The 24,732-nt window shown below is 42.5% G+C and overlaps 1 protein-coding gene across 1 annotated transcript in view; it reads left to right on the top strand.

The window, feature by feature from the left end:
• Positions 1-2,558: 2,558 nt before the first annotated feature.
• LOC121176783 overlaps positions 2,559-24,732 on the top strand; it is a 124,894-nt gene continuing 102,720 nt past the window's right edge. The window contains exon 1 of the mRNA XM_041030859.1: positions 2,559-2,690. Within this exon, the coding sequence (XP_040886793.1) occupies positions 2,604-2,690 (87 nt within the window). The 5' untranslated portion in view covers positions 2,559-2,603. The remainder of the gene's footprint in view (positions 2,691-24,732) is intronic.

Raw genomic sequence — 24,732 nt, 5'->3', positions numbered from 1 at the left:
CCTGAGCTGATGTAACATAAACAGAACCGAATCCATTTCTAGCAGACATGTCATGACATGACATTAGCAGAGGTTCCAGGTGACTGTTCAGCAGTGGGCATCCTGCTGCAGGGAAAAATTCTGCTTGATCATGCAGAGACGAACCTGTCACTGATTCATGCCTGTCCCACCTCAGGCAGTGCTTCAACACCTGACTGCTTTTCTGCATGTGTAGACACATATATACACATATATACACATGTATGACCCCATGTACTAAAGTCTGTAAACCTATACGTTACAATCCAAACCCATATAGCGCTCTGTCCGTAAAACACTAATGCATATAAACACACAGCAGTGAACTCTTGTTTCTCCCTTAGGGCCACTGCAGTCTCCCTGTTTACTAATGCTGAGGATCTTCACCCAGCTGTGATATTCTTTGACAGGTGAACTGAGTCATTCCTGCCCAATACTAAAATAACCTCTCTGCCTGCTCCCAGCCTCATGCATACATACTAATAACCCTGCACAGCGCACAGAGGCGTGGAAATCCTGTGATGAACTCTACCTACAAACCTCCACGTGTCTAGGGGATGGTGTAGCTGTCCAGGAGACGTCCTGATCCGGTCCATCTTTCTCCGAATAACAAGGTTTGCAAACCCTTTGGTCCCAGCTCCTCCTTCACTCAGGAATAAATACATCATCCATCTTTCTTTCAATCACAGACAGCTGTCTTTTGTCCACTGTGGAGGGGTAAAAGGGGCTCTAACCTGCTTCAGGGTTATCTGTGACTCTCAGGTCTAATGGTTGAAGGTCATCTTGTCCTCACAGGGTTAAAGCGGTGACACGAATTGTGAAAATGTGAAGTTTTTTGCTTTGAATGTTTGGTTGTTAGAGGAAGACTGTGTTAATTCTCCTCTCATAGTGACACAGTCTTCAGTTAAAGAGCAAAGCGTCACATGGAATTAAACTAAACAGCTGTGGGGGGGACATTACAACAGTGAAACAGCAACGACCCCTGACAAGAGATTGAATGAAGAGCACAAACAAACATCAGCTTGTCTGTGAACACCAGACCAAAACCACTCCCAGTGGATGCTGGGAGTGGTCAAAGGTCAACAACCAGGAGCCAGTGGACGAGCAGAGAAAGGACAAGGAGGACATTTACATCTGACACTGGAGACCAGAGGTCTCTTAAAAGAAACAGGTTACCATCTATATCCATATACAACCAGCTGTTATTGTTTGACCCAGGTCATGTGATGACACTCAAACCAGCTCCATTCTCTGAATAAAGACCATGCGTTGCAGTTATAGTAAACTGACCCTTATTCTTAGATTATTTTGTTAAATATCCAGTTCCAGTTTTATTCAAAGCAAGCCCCTCTCCCCTTCTTCTGCTCTGCCTCTGTTCTGGGGTCACGCAAAGGGCCACTCAATGTCACCGCCCTTAACCAGTTTAACCAATCAGCTAGAACCCCCTGGGACCCCCCACTCCTCCTTCCTCTTTTCCATCTCAGCACCACACCCCCCCCCTCCCCAGCATCCCCTGTGACAAATCGGATGGCTGAGGGTCCCCTCTCCCTCTTGGTACCCCAACCCCCATAAGACCATCCACCGTCCCCTACCATCCCCCCATAACCTGCTGCATGGTGATTACAGGCAGGTGTACGATCTAATGGGTAACACCCCTCCGCATAAAAGAAAAAGTCTCCATCGTTGTAGAGGATCATGTTGTTGTAGTATGACAAGCGGATGTACACAACAGAAGCAGGGGGTTGATGATGCTGGGATGAATCTCACAGCAGACGTGCAATGTCAAGACACTTTTTTAGACACTAGAAATGGGTGAGATCTGACATTGAGAGGACAGAAAGTGTGTGTGTGTGTGTGTGTGTGTGTGTGTGTGGGAGGCCAGAATTTTGCTGCTGTCATCTGACACTGTGCACAAATGTATTTACAACCTTGCAAAGTCTTAAGTGCACAGAACAAGCTGAAAATATCAGCTGCAGTTAATTAAACCGGTGCAGATATTCACTATTGTGTTGACAACATGCGACTAATTCCTGTTATGAGAGTGAAATGTTGCACTGAGCTAAAATAAAAGAGACTGGCTACTACAGTGTGTGCTGGAGGACGTGCAGCAACCCAGATACACACACACACACACACACACACACACACACTGATGCAGCAGAAGAGAGGAAAGAGGTCTCATGCAAAATAAGAATCTTCTTGCTGCTTAGCTTATGTTTCAAAGCACGATGGACTGACATCACGGTAAAGACAGAGGAAAGCAGAGTGAGACACTGTGAGTGTGGGTCTGTGTCCGTTGTGAGTGTGTGTGTGCGTGTGCGTGTATGAAAGAGTGAGTGTGAGAGATCTGGGGAAAACGTCATCTGCCTGGACTGGACTACCGGACTACAAGCATACGAGCACCGTCCTGAAGAGGGACAGTGGCGCTACTGTGTAGCCGGACAGAGAGTCACTGTGCTCGGTCAGGAAACCATTACCGTTACCGGTCCTCTCAGCAGCAGCAGCAGCAGCGGGGCTGAATGCTGGAGGACACCGCGCAAAGTAGCACCGGGAGCAGCTGTTAGTGAGTGACTGACGTGGTGAACATGGCTTCTACTCCGGTCACCCCAGCATCGCTCGAAGGAGGGACACCTTCACCCACCGGGAATGAGGAGCTCTCTACAACCCGACAGGTACACGTCTGAGCCCCCTTTCCATGTTGATCCACGCTGAACTTCATTTGAAATCATATCAGTTTAATGTTTACTTGTGCATCCGCAGAGGCACAGGGGTGCAGGAGCATGACTTTAGATACCGTCTGACTCAGCAGAAACTGCTCCTTAATTCGGCATGCATTTAATACTTTAACCAGGTCTTAATTTTAAACGAAACCCAAATTTTAAATCGTTTTATGGAGTAGTTACACCATAAACTGGGATAGAGGTAGGAAGCGGTTTGACCTGTTCTGAAAGTTCATACTTAATTGAAATAAGTGCCACTTGGTTCATGCAGTGTACCCCGAATTTAACAAAATGCTTAAAGTCATTTGCAAGCGCCCGAATCATCTCCTGCCACTGATATATTTGCCGATGTCAAAAGAAGCTTTAAGATGATAGATTTTGAATGGAGTTTGGTGTGACGTGCTGTCGCTGCCGACACTGATATTGGGAGTGCTGGATGATAGTTTGTCCCATAAGGAGACAGCAGGCTCTGACGGAGAAGGCGTTTCCCTGAATGTGACACTTGCATGGCCGTCCAAATCGTAGCTGGAAAATCACGAAGTTCTCCTGCCTACAAGTCCAAAACTGTTTATCCCGAGTCAGCGATGATGTTGATGTTTTCTTGAGGTGCACCGTTATTACCTACCTAGTATTTAAACCATGTGGCCCACTCAGATGGCTTATTTTTAAGTCTTGTGCATACTGAAATATAAATGAAATTTATTTTCCATTAATCAACCTGTCAAACTGCAGGTTGTGGTGTACGGCGGATGAGTCATTCATTGAATCAACATGTGTGTTCTGTAGTATACAACACAGAGTGCTGTGACACTCTTGTTTAGCCACTAGACCGCATGTTGTCTTTGTAAACGTGAATTTATTTGCGGCCTTCTCCCTAATTGACGCCTTCACAACAGGTGTGCTGTGATAGGCGTCACCAGTCTCGTCACCAGTCTGATGTCCTAACGTGAGTTACTGGAGCTAGGGCGCAACCACGAATTCTTAAGAAGGGGTCTTGCCCCACCCCCCCCCCCCCCTCGTGAGAATAGACAACTCTGACTTTTTTCTTTTATACGGTATATGGTCTGACCCCCACCATGCCCGTTTCTCTGTTCTGTTCTTGCCATTTCCGGTTTATTTTCAATCAGTTTCCTTATACTAAGGAGAAGCATGTGCGATTCCCCCCCTCCCAGTTGTACTTGGTAGCGCTCGTGGTTAGCCATTATGGTTAGCTAGTGAGATGTCGGTTATCTGACTTAGCGCGTCCTGTTTTTTCGGTGTTGTGAATTTTACGGGCCTTAAAATTTGGTCAGTGAAGGTGGACGACAAATGGACGAAGTAACGGCTAAAAAACGGCGAAAGACGGACAACAGCGAGTTTTTTTTCTTTTTTTTCCAGACAGTATGTAACTATACTCCTGAACAAGTAATATTAGCTTAGGATATAAAGCAATAGCTAAGGTTTTAGCTAACTGGTGGAAAGTAACTAAGTTCATTTACTCAGTTACCGTACTTAAGTACAGTTTTGAAGTACTTATCCTTTACTTGAGTATTTCCATTTTAGGCTTCTTTATACTTCCATTCCACCACATTTCAAAGGGACAGACAGTATGTAACTAGACACCTGAATAGATAATATTATCCTAGTATATAAGGCAATAGGTAAGGTTTCAGCTACTATCACCACTTCCACCACTGGCTACTGTATATTGTACACCGTTCTTTATACACTTACTATGTAGCTCACTAAACAACATGAAGACTTTAAAGTATATAAAACTAATAATACAAGCTGAACATTAAGTCTATCAAATTTACATGATCATCACGGTCAGTCATTGTTCCTCTGGTAAAATAATGGTGTCTGGTCACAATGCAGGCAGCACAGAGACAGGACGAGGGAGAGCTATGATGAAAGCAGTGGTCAGACAGGGACATGCTCTGGAGACACAGATGATCAGGTGAGAAAGTTTCATGTGAATTATAATGCAATTTAGTAGAGCACATAGACAGTAAGTGTATGAATGACTGCGGTCACCTGGACAACAATACTGCAGTCTAAATGAGATCAAGACACGAGTGGACAACACCCATTTCATGGCCTTCTCTCCATGAAACATTTAACAAATGTGGCAGAAGCGTTAGCATCTATTCATATACAGTATGTTGCAGACTCACTTCTTGCCAGTTCAAACCCCTTTGTCAGAAAGCTAGTCATTAACTGGAAGGACTCAAGGACACCTGGATGGACTTTGGTGTGTCACTGTCTGATGTGACCAGGCTGTATTGTTAGAAAACTGTGAGACCTGGCTTTATCTCCATCATACATTATTTGATAGCTAAATCTATCCTCTGATTGGTCACAGTCTGGCTGGTGGACAGCTGAAGTCTTGAGTGCACACAACATTTTCATGTAGTTTTGGTAGAGCATAGGTTTTGGTAGAAAAGGCTATAAGAGGCAGGGCTGTGGAGTGTCAGTCTGCAAAGCAACAACACTCAGTCATATTGTGCCTGTTGTCTATTAGCCAGTGTTTTCCTTTCAACCCCAGTTGCAGTATTTCCTGTAAGCCCTCCACATTATCATTGCAAAGCACTGCACTGTTATGGACATTTGGGTATGGGTGTTTGGCTGTTTTATACTATAGGCTAGTTACTGATTGTTTGTTTCTTTGAGTGATTATTTTGTGGTTCTGCCTTTGATCTGCCAATTCATCAGAGCTGTGAAGTCTTAGAAGGCAAATTTGGGTCAAATCGCAAGTCTGCAAGTTGGCAAATTTCCTTTGTTACTGAAATGACATGGCATGTAACTAGCAAAGATAGACAATGCAGATAACAGAATATTTAAAAACTGTATTTGCAAAAGTTTTACAAGAAAGAAAATACAATCAACATGTTTGTTAGATCTAAAGCTTTTTTTTTTTTTAGCTTCAGTGGACTATTTTAATCTTGTATAATGGACTAAGTTATATTGAAAGTCTTCTTGTGAATTTGAACATTAACAGATCTGTCCTGGGGATTTGGAAATGAAGAGGCTGAAACTAACACAGCGATTGTCTCATGTTTTCGTATACACTTACGCCATTAGAATAATCTGAGAAATCCTGTAATCACATAACATTGTACACATAGGGGCGTTTGAACACATTCACACTCACAGGCCACTGGCTTGCTCTTGGCTATGCGGCCGTGAGGAACAAATGAGCTTCTTTCCTTCATTTCACCTCAGAATAGAATTGCTGTTTGTAGCCATTGCAGCCTTCGGGGTATATTCATCTCCAGGTGTGTGAAAGTGGACAGAATTAACATTGCAAACAGGAGCATGAGGCCCATGATGACGGACAGAGCGGTCAGAGGGGGGGGCGGACATGTAGTTTGCCACCAGGTCTGCTCCTGTAGAGAAGGACATCTGCCACTTGTTTTTTTTTCTGTCTCCAACCAAGGTCAGACAGTGGCAGATGAAATCAGACTATGGCAATGCTGGCAGTGTGAAAGAGAGACATGGCTGTAAACAGATAGAGAGACAGAGGGGAGAAGACGAATGCATTGCTTTTGTAGCGATCAATTAAAGGATGTTAATGTGATAGTCACTAAGGCAGCACATCAGGGTTCAGTTTCCGTCTTTGCAGTTCAGTGCGAAACATGGATCGATGAGGGGGGAGATTGAGTAAGGCTTCGAATTTGAGACGTTTGCTAGTTCAAATCCCAGAACATCTTAGTTTTAAATCTGATGGAGCAAGTAAGGGAAAGTGCTTCCATAGCAAGCAGCTGTATTCTCCTAATTTTAGCCACCGTTCTTATCAGTTGTAATGACATTGTACTCATCACAGTCATTTCTTTTATGGAAATGCAGCCACATTGTTAAAACGAAGTCAGATGAATTACAAAGTGATTGTTGTAAACTTCCGTTATAGTTTACAGACCGACTTTAGCTTCATCTTACTTGTGCAATGAGCGATTATTATCAACATTTCCGGTGAGCTCACTTTCAGTTTTACCTCCAAACAAAGTAGTTTAGATAATCTGGCTCAACGGGTGGTTTGTGTTGTGTGTGCACACAGTTTTACCATGCAGTGAGGGGATTATTAGAGAAATTTCTGGTGCACTTGCCCTACTTAAGTTCACAAGTGTGCGTACGGTTTGAACGTGCAGAAGGAAGAGCACAGCATACGATTGTGCGTATTTTTTCCATGTTTCAGAAGAATATGAAACAGTTTTGGACATTGTCTTGTGGACAGATGTCTGCGCTTCACGTCTCTGGGCGGATGCTTCCTTTAGCAGTTGTTTACCGGCAGCTGAGAGCTGGCGAGATGTGTTGGTGGTGAGCTAGAGAGACAGAGATAAACACTGTATTTCAGCACCTGAAGACACTGAGATATTATTAATGTTATTGTTGTTAGAAGCACAATTATTATTAAACCCGTGCCTCAAACAGAATGGAGCACTTTATGCATGTGTCTTTGGTGAGATTATTGGGCTCAGGAGCAGTAGCAGGATCACAGTTGTGGTAAAGTGCCGGAGGGTACATAGTTTCCTCCTCCGCAGTCACAACGCCCAGCATCTGCCTCAGCCTCCACCTTGCAGGACATGACTCGGCATTTTCCCAGCAGAGCAGATACTTAAGACAATGTGAGATGCAGCACACAGGGCAATGATCTCCTATTGAATGTAGCATGTAGATTAAGCATGTGAGAAATATTCTTATACAAAAAAGTTATGTTTTTACATATTTGTTTGCTTTGTTTGTGTAGCTGTTCAGAGGCCACTCTGGCATCACTCACTTTTACATGCAGTCTGGTTATAAGTTGCAGGTAACAGGGAAAATATGAAAAATGACACTTGTCAGTAAAAAAGGCCTATATATTTAACTATAATGTACTGTATGTGACTAAACCACTATATAATATCAGCAAAAATTAAAGAATTGTCCATTTTAATTGTGAATTATCTTTATTTTTTCATTTTTGGCAACAACCTCTAACCTTTGGCTGACAGAAATCAGCAGATGTCTGCAAAATCTCTTTCATCATCCTGCCCCAACAAATTCAGCCCCCCTCCATATGAAAAGCCTCTCTGTATAATACAAAATAGCAGCAAAATGACCTCTCTAAAACAGTTTCAGATTTATTGAGAATTAGTTTTGTTGGACTGTATTAATTTTCGGTAGGTGTTCCTGATAAAGTGACAACTGAGTCTGAGTCTTTTTCTTTTCATCTTGCCTTATATCAGGTCAAAGTCTCAGTTTGTCTCAGTCTAACAAAATACCTGCAAAACAACATTATCATTGGGAGCATGTTAGCATGCTAATGCCAGCATTTAGCTTGAAGCAACCATTGTACCTTAGTACAGGCTCACGTAGCTGCTAGCATGGCTGTAAACATGTTTTCTATTATTGTTTATTATTTTGCATTACAATTATGTTTATATCCCTGACAAGCACGTGCAATTATCACTTGTTTGTACTTCATTTGCAACAGATAGTACAAAGGCAACATTGCTGACAGTTTCTCAAAGCAGCCTCTAAAAGCTGCTTTTGCATTTTCCCTGGACTTTACACAGTCTGTTTGGTTGCCGGCCTTATCTGTAATCACTCAGCCATCAGAGGACAATCCATCTCTCTGCTGTGTGCTGTGTGTTGCTGTGGAATATGGTTGGGGTGGGGAGGTGATGGGTTATTGGCAGGTATCATTCCACACAGATGTGCGGCTCAGCTGGCTGTGGACAGATGCTCCCAGCTCAGTTTCGCAGTGTCATGCTGGTGTTTTAGCCAGTCCAGAGCTGTTGATCTGCCCAGTGAGACTGCACTCACAGATTTGACTCATTCTCCTCAGAGTTATCTCATTACATCTTCGAATTATAGAGTCTTTCCTTCTCACCTCACATATTTTCTGTTTGTTGTTTTTCAGCTTTGATCTCTCACTCTGTTAGTTCACAAAGTCCTTTCATTAGCCCACATTATGTCTCTTTCTCCTCATCCCCATCACTTTATCCCCACAAATCCCATTACATGCTTACCCTGCGGACACATCAGCTGTTGACAAACCAACTACTGTCTGTAATGAAGGCCTGGGGGCTGATCAATTAAACAGGGAGAAACTACCAGAAAGACAAAGACAATCTCAATCTATTATTGTTTTTAGAGTTTTGGACCTGTATGTGAGGATGTGGATCGGTCTTTTTCCTGTGAAGCACCTTCCCTGCCTCCTGTTCTCCTCAGCCACTCACTGACTCACTCTCTGATCTGAATCTGAAGGCGCTGACAGCATATTTGCACTGGTGTGGGTTCATAGAGACTATTTAGACAGCCCTCCAGGCATCGGGATGTGGGCATGTGTCACATTGGTGGCATGCCTTCACCAGGGCCTCCTGGGGTGGTATATAAAGTCACTGTGTATATGTGTGTGTGTTTGAGTGTCTGTTGTGCATATGAGGACAAGCAGGACATGTGAAGAGCAAAGCGGTACCCCGTATTGGTAGAGTCGAGCGTGAAGTGGAGGCTCTTCTTGTTTTGTGTGTGTATGTGTACGTAAGAAGTCTGAATAGCAGTTTGTGTGTCCAGGGACAGTCAGCAGCCTCCAGGGGACAAAGCCAGCTCTTGTGTTTGTCATAGAAGGAGGCGTATTTTAGGGAGCTGACCATTTCCCAAAACAACACAATTGGGCGATTGATCTGACAGCTCTCTTTCACATCTTTCAGGGTCTTTTGTGTCTCCGGCCTTAGAGGGAAAAAAAAAAAAAAGTCCAGCAGATCCTCTAGAAGGCTGACAAAAGGTTTTGGTCAAAACATGTTGTTCACAGAAAAGCATGGAAAATATAATGAGCGTTAAAGCACTCATAACCCCACCCCTACGTAAAAAAAAAACAAAAAAACAAAGAAATCCACAATGTTTGGTTATGTTAGGTGTTCGGTGTTATTACCATTACACATATTTCCAATATCCAAACTGGGCTGAATTGTAAAAGAAGTGCCATAATGGCTACACCACCTAACAGCAGAGTAGCAGACAGATGGTTACCATGTCTGGCACCACCAATGAACACTAAACAACCCCAGAAGCTCCACTCGGGGTATGATGCAATCATTTTGGGCTGTAACTGAGTTTATGTCCAATGCTGACCTGTAATAGAGCTTTGATGGATTTGATATGGAGCTTACTATGACGTTAAAAAGAGTAGCTGACTGACAACATTAGCAAATGCTATGAATCACTGTTATGGAATAACGTGAGTTGCACCTTCTCCAGCTCTGCTGATTTCTCCACAGTACGAAGGATAATTTGTGATTGTCTTTGCCGTCCTTGTCTGTGTCATGGATCTCCTTTAGCCCCTTTCTTCAGAAGCGCAACCCACGATGCTTCGACGTGACCCTGAAGTTGCACCTGAACATGTATGCTTCTGGAGTTGTCGCAGTTGTTGCAGTGCACAGATATTTAGTGGCAGCACAGGTTTCCTCAGAGGATTTCTACAAGCTCTTCATGGTGACTTTGAATTTACAGTTTTAAACAGGACCTTTCAAAAGCATTGTATTTTTAAACCTTCTTTTATTCAGTCTAGTTTAATGCTTTGGGTTTGTTTCCGATTGAAGGATGGAATTAGGTCTTAAGATAAATGCATAAATCGTCCCGCATATTCAGCATACACTCTTCCCTGAAGGTCTATTTTAAAACAGTATCTAAATTAAGTCTGCTTTATCATCTGACCTACAGTTATCTGAGAGGTCAGTGGAAGTGGCCATCCATCTCTACTTCCTCTATCAGACCCATGAGATAAGGAAACCGCAGACACAAATGTGATGTGTGCGCATTTGTTGCTATATTTGGATTTATATGCAATTCATTCCTATAATATTCAGACCTATTTACATTTAGTTATGTTGCAGCCTTAAGCTAAGATCATTTAAATTCATTTCCTCCCTCATTAATCTACACTCAACACCCTCATCATGACAAAGCAAAAACAGAATTTTAAACATTTTTTCAAATTTATTAAAAAAGTAAAAACTGAAATCTCACATTGACAAAAGTATTCAGACCTTTTGGTATGAAATTTAGCTCAGGTACAACCAGTGAACTGAATTTTCTGTGCTTGTTCAAGCTAATTGCAGTAGTTCTGGTCCCCTTCACTGTGTCATGTAGTTACATTTAGAGGGAGGTGCACATCACTGAAGGTCAATACAGTGCACAAAAGAAATTTCCCTTCCAAGAAATTGAATGTCACTGTTGACCTGTGTGGGTCTTTGTGTCCTGCATGCCAATGAGTTGGTGTATTGGAGAGGTTTGAGTATTGATGTTATCCATAGAGGTGTTGGTGAAGTGGTCTGCGCGGTGGAGAAAACAAATTAGCGTCCCTCTGGATTTATAACACAGCCTCCTGAGGGACTTCGATTGTTCTGTTTGTACCTTTGCGTGTGAATTCAAGTCCCGTCTTATTGGCATCTTGTAAAGGTCATATAGTGTAATCTCTCTCTGTGAACAGCCTGTTGAGTTTTGGCTATAGTCTACGTGTTGGCTCAGAGTGGAGGAATTTGATTCATTTGAAATATCTTCAAGGGGGGTGTTGGAGATTTCACTGTCACTGTGGCATTCAGATTCCCACACTACAGTTTACCTACAAAGAGCTTATATATCCCATGATCCTGTCTGGTTCTTTCTGTTAGTCTCTCTGCTTTTTCCTCTTGCGTCTGAACATTTGTAAAGGAGATTTATAAAGCCCCGGGATAAATACAGTTTTCTCTTCACCCAGATCTATGGCTCGGAGGGCAAATTCGTACCAAGTCACGTCCACTTGCATCTTTCCATTTACTTTCTGTGCAGTCACACCATCTCTAAACTTTGCCTTGTCTGTACACACAGCTGGGGAAGTAGTATTTTATCCATGTGGGCTTTTTCTGTTGAGTGCTCTCCTTTTCCCAAATTCAAAGTCTGCATACCTCAGGGCGTAGAACCCTTTGGGATTAAGATAAAGTAAGATGAGGCCAGGTTTTGTGAGGCAGCAAAACTATGATTATCTGACTGTCTATTTTGGAACGTTTCAGAAGATGTTGGACAGGGGAAAGAGGCTTTCAGATGCTGTTTGTTTGTTTTTTACTCTGTACCTCTGCTAATTTGATTACATTTTCTGTTACTGTAAATAAAAGGATATCTTTCATCAGCAAAGTTGAGATTTACTGCTGGACATGTTGAATTATATCATTTTTCATCGCACTCTTCCCATCCTACACCATGCCTACCCACTGTCCCATCTCATTCACACCTGTCCCATCTGTCAGAGCTGCTCCCTCCCCTCCCACTGGGTGCTGTCAGTGAAGGGGGATTGACGTTCGCCAGACCTTGAGGTGAAGGTTGTTATGGCCCGAGCTGTCACTGGGTTTTGAACCCTCATTACAGCACGAGGAAGCCGTCTGACACAGAGTAGATCAATAGCCCTGATGAGGGGCCTGTCTGCCAGATGCTGTATAAGCACAGCGAGGACACACAGTCAGTTTAGTCAGGTTAAGAGTGTGTAATGAGTTGTGGATGTGTGAGTGTGTGTGTTCTGCACACTGAGTGCATAAAAGAATTTCTTTGAGGATTTCATGCATTGGTCCTCAGCACTGTTTCACTTATAAAAGGTATTTGAGAAATGTGGACCAGTGATTCAAGAGCTAAATATAGTGTATCATTCTGGAAATGTAAAGGACTGTGTAAAAATCATTAAGAGTAAATATGCCTTCTGTCTAATATGATTATTGTTAATAGACAGTGGCAAGATGGAAGGAAACACAAGAAAAGTGTGGTCGGCACTTTGTCTATAAACCATAGTTGACAATGTAGTTTTGAAGTGTTTTAATTTAGGTTTTTTTCAAGAGTGAAAACATAAGGTTCAGGTCTCCCTCACAAATCATTTTCCTACAGTCCCTAATTGACTCCGTTTAGGTTGTGAAGTTGGGTTTAATAATCTGAAAGCAAATCGCCTAAATTCTTTATTTTATTTTATTTATTTTTTTTAGACGTGAGAGGGTTTGTGAAAACTCTTAGCTATGGCAAAATTGAAGCAGTCATTGAATGTAATAACTTCCAGTTGTTCAGTCCCCAAATTCCAAATTCCTTTCTTTTCTGGATCGGACATTCTTTAAAAGTAAGAGCTTTCTTGGCCCATTTGTAACATTTTTTTTTTTAAACAACAATATGTTTCACTGAATTTCCATGATGTCAGCTAAGGGTTTCACATGTGAGATCTAACCCAGGAGAGTGGACTGGATCTGGGTGAGGTTGGGGCAAGCCTTCCCCCTTGGGTGCACTGACCCGGGCTGTTAAAGAAACTTTCATTTGAACCACTTTCATTCTTCTGTTGCACTGCATTTACACATCATGTGTCAAATTCTGCATGGACTCGCAGTGAAATCAATTATCCTTGGTTGAATTAACCAAAACAACCTCCAAGAGTGGAGGGGGGCTACCTCAGGCCGTTGCAGCTTCATTTGATAAAATGGCTCAGGCTTGCCCCTCCCCACGCCGCTGGGTTCTCTAATCCTATGATGGAATATTCAGAGTAGAAATTAGTTTAGCATTTTAGTAGCACTTAGCCAGGCCGGGTCTTAGCTCAGGGCGTAGCTCGGGTGCTGCTGTGCTGCCGGATCTATGATATAGCTCTGATGCAGATGACTCACTCTCGAACACTCAATCATTAACACTTGGGTAGAGGCCAAATGCTTGAAATGCTAAATAGATGAGTCAGATTGTCTTTGGGGGAATTTTTTTTTACCAGGGCTCTGCTGGCTGCTTTTCTTCATTTGTGGTTTCTAATGTGTCCATCCTGAAGTGTGGACAATCTGTTATATCACTTGGATCCTTGTGTGCCTCTCTACCAGTGCACTGATTTCAAATCCATGGTGGGTGTATTAGTTAGTAAGTAAGATATTCAAAAAGGTGTCTTAAGTATGTTGTATGTAGCTGTCCCCAGGTCATGTTAGCGCTGATCGATCGGCCCCATGTGTCTGAAGCATGAAGCCTCTCTCCTCTGCTGACAGAGTGCTGACCCGACATACATCTTTACATCACAACACGTTAGTTTTAATCTGCCGTGATCTGATGCAGCAAAAGTAAAGAAAGGTTCATTACAATGAGTCTACGGTTGTTAAACCACTTGTGTACTAGTCACAGATTGAACCTCACTCTGCTGATTTGGTCCATTACAACCCAACATTACTTTAGAAAACACCAGCTTGTCTTTTGTTTCGTTGGTCTCTGTCCCTGGTTTCCCGCCCTGTCTCTCTCCCTCTCTCTCTCTCTCTCTCTCTCTCTCTCTCTCTCTCTCTCTTGTCCTTCCCTCTTCACAGGCTCTCGTGCTGATTCGAAGCTGTTGGTGTTCCTGAGGGCTTTGCGGCGTTAGTGTGTTAGTTTGTTGCTGCTCTTCATATCTCGTTAAATCAGCCCCCCGTCTCCGTACAGCTCTGGTTCTACATGCTGTAAGCAGAGTCTGTGGTTGTGTGGTCGGAGCTGTTGTGTGAGTTTGGTCAAACTGATGTAATGGTTTGGGCGTCCCTCCAAAATCTAATTAGCGTTCAACACACTTTGCTGCGTGTATGCGAGGTTGTCAACTCCCTTTATCATAGTTGCACAATGACGATTTCTTAGCCTGGTAAAACATGTGTTTGCATGTTTATATATGTCAGTATAGGGCTTTGTCTTGTACGGAATACCATGTGGGTCAAAAAACAAAAACAATACAAATTTGTGTGTGACCCCATTATCTCTAAAACACACCTTTGGAATCTTGTTCATTAAATTTGACACGATCAGGCTTCTGTAGTTTGGCAGTAGTTGAGCGTAGGTGTTCTGGCTGCCTCAACATTACTATAGCAGGGGGCTCTAATCCATTCATCTCTCTCACTTAGCACAGAGTGTAGTGTGTGATTCCCGTGTGCATGTGTGTGCAAAGCACCATGCTTCCTTACCTGTGTGACTCCTGGCTTCTGTGTGTGTGTCTCATGTTTTGCGGTGTGTGAGGCCACCCTGCTGTTTATTTTCTTCTAATGCTGTATACGCTATAGTGTCATGAGCGTGTATGTGGACTCTGTAGGTCTTTGTAGAGGGTTTGCCATTGTGACTGACCTCATATTTGTGTTAACAGCTTTCCAAACAACTGATTAGACCCGATCTGTGGACTTGGTCTTGAGCTTGGATCTTTGCCCAGAGAGACAGATTGTTGGGTGAAATGGCCAAGTGTTGGTCACTGCTGTCCTGCTCCGTCTCTCTCCTTTCCCTCCTCCTGACTTTGGTATTGTATACGAGGATGGGAAGACTTTGTCTTGATTTGTTTGTATGTGATGACATTGCAAATAAATACATTTGTAGGGAAAAAAAAAGCTTTTCTATTCCAACGTTTTCACTTCTCAGAAAGTCGGAAATCAGAACCATATGTTTTTCTTTTTTCTTTTTTTTTTTTTAACTCTGTCTCTCTCTCTCTCGTGCTTGACATTTCTTTGGTCTTACTCTTTGTTGCCATTCTCAGTCGGGCGGTTTGAATGGGTATGCTGAGAGAAAACATCGTCGTTGTGTTTCAAACCGGCAGCGTCTCAGCTGAGACATGGCTGTGTGGTGTGTGGGAGTGAGATAAAACTGAGCACTAGCTGCCTCTACATGATTACATGATAGATGCATTTGATAATATTAAGAATGTAAAGGTGACAGAACAATGGATAAACAAATACCCCCCCCCCCCCCTTGTCTATTAACATGTTGAATTCATGTAATTATATGAAGCATCTCTCTTTAGGTTGTAAGCTCTGTTCACCCATTTTAGACAGTAACACTGTTCTTATTCCTTGTTGTTGTTCTAATTCTAATTCGGCAGGTGTTTGAGGGAATACGTTTGCAAATCTGTGTTGTGTTTTATTGCTTATTATCTACAAGCTGTTTCAGAGGAGGACACTGAATCCTCTGTCATATTACTTTCACTCATCAGCTACTGGTTGTTTCGTCTACTAATCCTCATATGATCCTTGAAAAGACAATATCAGTCGATCTCTGTCTACGAGGTCACAGGGACGCTGGAGAAGGAGCCTGAGACGGTGTTGACCTCAGCTCTGTAATATCTCAGTACCTCCACTTAGTCCTGACAGCAACAATAATGATCCATTTCAGTATGGACGACACATCTGCGGTTGCAACAGCAGTGAACTGAAGTCTTTCCAATGCATGTACAAGGGTGAGAAAGCCTTATTCTTTCCATATAGTCAATCAGAGAATTTCATTTTAGACTCTATTTGCATAAAGCAGTAACTGTCGATGTCTATCACTGGCTGATGGTGGCATGAGCTTTTTTTATCTTATGCCACCTTCTGCTAGAATCATTGACGCACGGCTTGTCTTGCATTATGGCATGCATGTTAACATGTTTACATTAGCATTCAGCTCAAAGAAATTCTGTGTCCACTGGACCATTTGTGGTTATTTAACCCAAACAGCCAGTGTACCAACTGTACAAATGTTAGCTGTAAGAAACCAGAAATCAGGTTTCCCTAATAAAGGGGATCCAGACACTGGAATAAAGTCACTCATATACAAAAAAAAAAGGAACATAAAAATGTTTTAGAATAAAAACAAAGGAGTTCCCAGGCCGAACAATAGGAATCAGTGATTGGTAGTGAGGTACGCAAGCTCATTTCCACTTAATGTTATAGTTTGTTCACAATGGGCACTGCTTACAGATTAAGGACTAAGAAAGGATGAGCGTTGTTGAGGTTTTGAAGCTGAAGGAGATGTGAGCCTCCCTCGGAGCATTGCCCTGCATTAGCCTGCTGGAGTAACACCTTATACCTTCATCCTCTATGGCTTTAAATGAATGCAGCTGCAGTAATCCTGAAGCATCTAAGGCAGCAGAGCCTCATTGGACAGGAATGTGTCTCTGTCCTGAGCTGACAGGGGTGGAAGCAGCCGGTCGCTTACAGCAGCAAAGGAGATTTGGGAAACTGGGAATCTCCAGACTGGAGAAAATATTTGTTTCTGTATTCCTGTCTTGGTAAGCCTGGGTTCACCATCCTTGCACGCCAGTGAGCCAACAAACTGGTGGGTTTCTGACACCAGCTTTTCTGACAGTAGTTCTGTCACAGCTGCCTTCAGCAGGGCAAGCACTGAAAAACTGTGCCAAAGACGTGTGTGAACTAATCTGTGTCAAGTTAGAGCTTAGATATCTGTGACAGGGATGTGCTGTGTGGGTATACACTCCTGTCACCGCTTTGTCACGTGGATCTCTTACCACAATTGTTGGTGAGTCCCACGTGGTGTGAAAGACCATGTAGCAGCCACCACTCAGGGGCAGTTACTCTTTAATGGAGTTGCAGCTGTTTGTTTACAGTCTGTGAGAGTGCATTGATTTGTATTCAGTGTGCGTGGATGTAAGAACACAGTGTCTTTACCCTTGATGGTGTTTAGACTGTAGGTGTGTTTCTGTCTGACCTTTTGTGACCTCAGTGAGCTCAGCGTTGGAACAGGCTCTCGGCTCTGTTTGGGTGTGATGCTGACCGGGGAGACAGAGCTTTTGGGTGTGGTCCTCATCGAGCCAGTCTGCCCTCATCCTGAGGCAACACACCACCACCATCACCAGCACCACTATCTCACTCAGAGCTGTGCTGCTGGCTGGGTCATAGTGTATGCTAATTAATCACTGACTTTTGGAAAGGGAGAAAATTAGCTTTGCATGCTACATACACATTAATTGAAACTCAGATTCAAGCCCTACTTGTTGCTGCTCCCTGGCCCCCAGGAATATGTTGTATTAAACGAATGAATGATTTGGTAGTCACGTGTTAGCACACACAGCTAATTTCATCCCTCTTGCTGTTTTGGTATTTTCCATGTGGAAGAGTGTTCAGTCAAACTTTTCCAGGGCTGTGAAGATGGAAATAATGATGGTGGAGTTGCTGGTGAAGTGTTGCCACTGTGGTACAGTTTCAAGAAAGTTGTTAAAGTGCCAGACCGGGCAGAGGAATGCTGAAGGCAGGGGTATGTTACCACATTTACAGACAGACAGACAGACAGACAGAGAAAAGGTCAGTCCATGGGAGACTGTGGATATAAAGACCTTCATGTACTGGAGTGCTACAGTAGTGTATGTGTTTGTGTGTGAAGGCACTGTCTATTAAAAGGTGCTGTGGGTGCTGTTTGAAATAAGTGGAAACATGTCACAAGTCATCCAGCAGCAACAGTAGAGTGACCTGTGTCCGGCACCTTTAAAACTCCCCTGGAAACAAGTTACACCTCCTCATCTAGAAGGTTTAGGCCCCGACATGGAGCTGATATTTTGTGATTTCCAAAGCTTCATCATAATGATGCAGTTTTTTTCTCTCCTCTCCTCTTATTATTGAAAAAAATCACCTCCACCCTTGAATTAACATAATAATATGCCAAAGGTAAGGACCTTGAACCAGAGGAGGGTGGAGTCTAACACACACATTTATCTGCATGAAGCATTTCAGCTGCATTTATCAGTCGTCCGTCTCACACATGCCCAAAGGAGCAGATGCACTCCTGTTGTAATTGATCCAGCTGTATACACTGGCCACATAACGGCTTGTGTTTTACTCACAGTACGTCCCCGTAAACGCAAATCCTGCATTTTTACCTGCGTAACAACAGAGAACTCTGTCCAAGCTCTGACTGGTTCTGAAACACAGGTCACCTACAACTACACACAGCGAGTCCAAATGGTCTTCATGCCTAAACTGTCACGGTGACTGATATTGCCACTTCTATTTACAGTTCCTTGTTGAGGCCTACGTTGGTCGTCGTGAGGTGGTCATGTTATTTACTTACTACAGCTTCTTTCCTCTTGTTTCTCTGATTCTGTCCTGTCAAAGAAATTGTGCATTCTGTTTGCTCCTCCACGACTTTATTTTTAGTCTCGCGACGCTCTCACGGCACCCGCGATGACTAAAGGAATGATCATACCCTCGTCTATTTGTTTAGACCAGAGCTTCATCACCTCAGATGTGGGACAACAGAAAGACTACTGTCTCCGCCTTTTTCTCTTTCTCTTGTTTTGATACAGAATGACAAGAACAGTAGGATTTTTTGCATTGTAACACATCATTTAGAAAAAAAAAAAATCAGAAATGTGAAATTATGGAAGTGAAATCCTCTTCCTTGTAGCCAGGAAGCATGAATCAGCATTCACATTAATGATTAACAGCAGCTTCTGTGTAAGATTATTGCTCTTACTGTGGAGCTCTTAAAGCCCAGATGGATCCTGCGGTTTACAGTTGCCACAACAACTTGGGTCCAAGTGAAGGATTAGTTTGAAGCCACCTTAATGTCCTCTCAACAGTACCCCTTCCATCAGCGTCCTCTTCTGCTTTCCCACTCATCACATGATCGATAGTGAATGAGGCTGACCGGTGTTGTGAAGTTCAACCCTCAGAGGAGTCGTGCCTCCTTCAGTTACCTTGGTTAAAAGGTCACAGGCGACTTTATCTCTCACTGATCCACTTCCACATTTCTAGTATAGAGTACGATTTCCACAAGCCTTTGCTTTTTATATCTGCTTGAGTTGTCTTCTCCCTGGAGGAAGGTGTCCTTGTTTTTGTCTTGTCAAATAGAAAAAAAAAAAAACAACAACTAAAATCTAAAAATATGGAGTGTGACAGCAGGTCCTTGTCTCTCTTCCCTTTGTGGTTTGCAGCAGCTTAGATGTGGCTGAGCATCAGTGACAGGTGACCTTACAGTTGGTAAATCTCCTGAGCCAGTGTGTGGCTGAGTCACTTCTGTGGGTTTAAATCAAAAACACTAGTTTGCGAACTAGTTCCGAGACTCTTAGTATGTCACTGAAACTAAATTACACTCTGAAAAGTGTTGACAGTCTGACCTGGTGTCTCATTTTGGCCAGATGTCTTGGTGTTGTGGCAAGAGTGATGATAGTGATGGTGACAGTTAAAAAAAAAAAAAAAAAGCTTTATAAGAAGAAGAACATCCAAGAAAAGTCTTTAATAGTTTTTAATATATTCATTTTAATGAGACATCAACACACTAAGTTACAGCCATGTAAGTCCTCAGAAGCTTCTGTCCTAATTCCTTGAATGTCAAACTGTCCTGTGTGTGGGTTTGTCTGCTCTCAGCATGTGGCAGCTATAGTGGTAAATATTCAGAGCGGGAAGCTCTAGGAAGGAAAACAGACACTGTCCTCTGTCCCCTACATAGTCCCCTTCACTTTCTCCAGCCCTGCCTCTGTCTCGGTTCTGGCTTCCTTTCTTTGCTTTCACACTTTGTCGTCACATTTTTGTAACCACTTCTCTCCTCATCACACTTCTGTCATCACGGTTTTCAGGGTTTTTAAAGGTTCAGTTCACTTTTTCACTATTCTGTCATCATTATTGTTATTTTAGAGACTTAGTGACTTTAAACCTGCTTAATTCAGTGTGTAATCCAGTTGGGATGGACCACGTCCATGTTTACTTATGACTTGTGTCCTTGAGTGTCCCTAAATGTATTACGAAGAGCTGTTTTCATGATGTTTCATGATAATTGTTCACTGTGTTTGATTCTTTAGCAAGTTAAAAAGTCTCTGCAAATTATATGCAGTTTGTAAGCAAGTCAGGTAAACAGTGGCTGTCTGGGAGTCACGAAATCAATCCAAACGTTAATGACATGTTCAGGAGTAATGTGCAGTGGATGTGATTTTTAGTTAATGGGCTTATTCATGTGAAACTACTGGTGCTTTAAGGGGATTTGTGGACAGCAAAGATTGAATTTAAAAGGATAATTCCTGTTTGTTACAACTTAATTTCACGATTTTGGACGTTGCTTCTGTCCGACAGTAAGACAGGTTGTAAACAAGTCACCACCTTGGACTTGAAAAGCCTTTGCATTTAAAAAGAAGTCTGATCCTCCTTCCGTTTTTTTTTTTTTCTTCCAGCCGAGGAAATAAATTATCTGCCAAGTCCAGTCTATTCAAACTAAAAGCTGCAACTTTTACTTAGTTTTTAGATTCAAATTAACAGGAAGGATGTGAGGGACCAAAGAAAGGACAGCTCCAACCAGCCTTTAATGTTTTCTTTTTCTTTTAGTTCTCGCCCCCCTGCTTGACTCAGTAACTTTTTGTTTTGCCCATTTTTCCATCGTTGTAGTCCATCTATCACGTCAAGGAAGCAAAAGCTGGGAGACACAAAGGCAGCACACAGTCAGCAAAGAAACCCTCTGACCTTTGACCTGGCCGTTGATGCCATCGTTGTCTTCTCTCAGGGTAGTGGTTTAAGGGAAAGAGTGGTTTTGGGAGGGGTGTGGGATAAAATGGATGCAACTGGAAGTTCCTTTTGTCTGCGTGATGTGTGGTATGTGTGTGACTGTATGTGACATCATTACAGTGCCTGCCCGCTCCGTAGCCATAGTAACGTACAGTATATTTCGTTGTCCCCTCCCCATTGTTAAATGAGATGTTTTAATTCAGTGTGCAGTCACGTGATCTGTAATTTAGGCAACTCCTTTCACATCGCACATATTTATTTGATCCATTGTTTATATTAAGTTATTGAGTAGTGCAGTGCTTTAAATCGCAATATCAATATCAAACTCCATACTCAGCACCAGCACTGAATTCTGGGGAATGTAATGAGTAAAGGAGGGACACGTTTCAGGGCCCCCGCTGGGATTCAAGCTGACAGGACGTGAGTCGTTTTGGATAGAAAATCCGCCTGATGTAGTTTGGTACGGACAAACAGTGTCTGTGTCCGTGAATGGATGACAGACAGTTGATATTTGGTGGCATTTCCTTCTGGCCTCTGCAGCAGCAGACTTCAGCAGAGCAACTGACACAGACGTGTAATAATGATCTGAGGAAGTAATTTTCCTCCATGGATAAAAGAGCATCTTCAAATAGTGGCAGGCTTTGGTTTGAGGGGTCAGTATGGGAAATTAAATAAAAATAAGATAATGACTGGCGGTTGGATGAGGTCAGTTTTATGTGATTAAAAAAATTTCCTGGTACACCAAGACTCAATAATCGTGTAGATAACTTGAGATGCGTTTTCTTGCCCTGTGCAGTTATCATGTTTCCTCCATGCCCACTGTATAATTCTATCCTCAGATATCATTATTTCCTTTAAAGCAGTGGAGCTCCAAGCACTTAGTCCATAAAGCAGCTCCACCAGCTCCGCGCTGCCTAACTTCCACTCTGCCGTTCCACGCTGACTGAATTCTCTGAAAGCAGATTATTGCACTCACAAATGCTATTAAAGCCGCTTCCTTGGACAGCACACGCTCTCCAGTGAAACAGGACGTCCAGCATCGTCTTGGATTCAAAAAGTCAGTTTACCCCAGACTGCCATCTTGAGGTGCTCGGTCTCAGGGAACATTCGTGTCTATTCATTCATGTTGTTGACACAGACCCTCAGTTGCTTGTCTTGTATAAGATGTTAGATAAGATGTAATTTTGCCAAATTCTTGTTTCACTACATTAATGAACTTGTCAAAATAATATCAGAATATTTGAGCATGTCATTTTGAAAAATACAGAGTGCAGTTACAGTTGATATCTGTGCGCCGCAAAGCCTGGTCCCTCCTTTACGGACTGTAGTGTGACTCAGCACTTAGAGGAGACTGACGGCAAAAAGGGTGAAGCACCAGCAGACAGAGAAATGAGCCTCTGTTGTTTACTCTCTCTCTCTCGGTCTCATATCCAGATCTGTCAAACAGCAAAAACACACACACACACCACACACTTTTTGTGTTGAATTCTAAGATGTGTGAGACTGTGTGATTAATACACTGACAGGTCATCTTCTTTTTTCTTCCCTCTCCTGTTCTTTTTTTTTTTTTTTTTTATCTCTTTCTCCTCCAGCAGTGAAAAATGAAGGGCACGGTGGTGTATGTGTGCTTATAGACTGATCATATTTAGCAGCCAGATAGGTAGTTAAAGGCTGACTGCACTGCAGACATTGTCTGGGGCCTGTGGGGACCTGTCCAAACTGAAATGGTACCTCTCCCTTTCTCTTTCTCTTTCTCTTTCTCCTTCTCCTTCTGTTTCTCTTTCTCTTTCTCTTTCTTGTTCTTTCTTCGGGTGCACATCATGATTAATATTTTTTTTTTGTCAAACACATCATCAAACATATAAGCTACAGCTGCAGTTTAAAGTGATTAAGCTATGTAAGTTTTTGAACTTTTCATGGGATTTGTTAACAATAAGAAAAATAGGCTTCAGTCTTGCTGGCCCTTGTGTAACCCTCTGAGTGGATGGAGATCACAGAGCGGCTCTGTTGTGGGCTGTTCTGGGTGTGGGGACAGGAGACGGAACCAGACCAGTATCGTGTCTGATCTGATTATGTGGCATCACTCTGTGATATAAACCACTGATGTACAGAGTGGTCCAGAAGCCTGATACCACTTTCTGACTCTCAGACTTTTGGACCCCTTTGCAGACACAGGATGGTCATAGATAGGACTGAAAGTGTCATTTGTTCAACTTGTACAATGTTTCACATGGTCCGTGTTGGTATTTTGAATTAAAGTATTTTTCAGTTGTAGCACAGAGAATGTCTTGGTACATTTTCATGTTACATACTATTTTTTCCCAAATGAAAAACAGACTTTTTAAATGCCTCTTTGTTTTCGTGTTAATGTCTTCCAACCAAGTCAGAGAGGTCCCCAGACACTGCAGTCTGAATGTTTAGTGCTGTTTGTCCTTGGTTGTGATTATCTTCTTGATGCAGCTTCATTTTTCATGGTGCTAAAACAGAATTTGTGTGTGTGTGTGCTGTATTGAGTTAGTGTGTCTGGAGAGGCTCCAGTGGCAGACTGGCCTGTCGGAGGCAGAATGTAACTCTGTTAGGAAACAGACACTGAAGCCTTCATATACGTCTTAACATTACCAGCAGAGCAACCTGACTTTGAGTTTGAGCCGAAAAAGCAAACTACAGCTGATGCTGAAGAGTCTACCCACCACAGTGAAGGATCATATAGCATTACCATAGCTGTGTTTGTATGAAGTAGTTATTATATATATATTTTTTTTTAAATAACCCTATCAGTGCTCTCTGGTGGACAAACTATGTAAAGCCGTCACTGCTTTTAACATACATTCTTCTATCTGCTATTCTTATACTGCAATGTCCTCTTACTTATCCACCAACATACACTCCAGTATTGATATAGGTACAATAAGCTAATATTGGCTGATATATTAGCCTGGCTGATCAGCTCGGCAATGAATACAATGGTCAGTTAACCTACTGACCAACACCACTACGTTCTCACTCTTTAGGGTAATGTTACTGTTGAATGCTAATGCTAACATCCACGGAGCAGTGGAGCTAATGATGTAATGTAAATGGGGAATCACTGAGGAGCTTTATCTTTTAGGTCGAGTCTCTGTAGAACCTTCAGCTTTCTAATGAAAATCAATTGTGACTGAGCACTGTGTGCGCACACACAAACAGCTGAGTGAATGAGTGAGTGTGTATTGTGCATGCTCTGTTGCCCTTGAGTGAAGCTGTTAAGCAGCTGCATTCATTTTTTATGAAGATGCCCTCAGAGAGCCATCATATGTTTGTATGTACATATCCCATCTTGAGTATCCATAATGAATATGATAATAAATACCCTGCTGATGTGCTAACAGCAGGGGGCAGTACCGACATACAACGCTGCTTATCTCTTGTGGACGCTGTAATTGGATCTTTAAGTTAGCCATACAGGTTATATCCACACTGAAAAAAAATGTATTTAACAATCTTACATGTTGGATCTACAATGTGATTAGTTCAATGATTTCCTCTGCCTGTTTAACACCACAGCCATTGTACTGAGATTTTCTCAATCACTTCATTCATCTTCTCAGTCTGCTGCTTCTCATAAATAATTCATGGTGTCCTTTGCAAACCGTATTGTGACAGGAGGAGTCTGTGTAATAGCTTTAATTACAGTAGAGAGAGAATACATGTTTATTTACAGGCATGTGCAAATCAGTGTTTTGAATGTAGATGATATATTACAGATGATATAAAATAACCTTTATCAACAAGACTAAAAATCTAAGTCTCTAGTGGCCTCTAGC

This window comes from Toxotes jaculatrix, chromosome 23 (assembly GCF_017976425.1).
Source record: "Toxotes jaculatrix isolate fToxJac2 chromosome 23, fToxJac2.pri, whole genome shotgun sequence".
Taxonomy (NCBI): Eukaryota; Metazoa; Chordata; class Actinopteri; family Toxotidae; genus Toxotes; species Toxotes jaculatrix.
The sequence above is the reverse complement of the archived record's forward strand: the minus strand, read 5'-3'. Positions and strand labels throughout refer to the sequence as shown.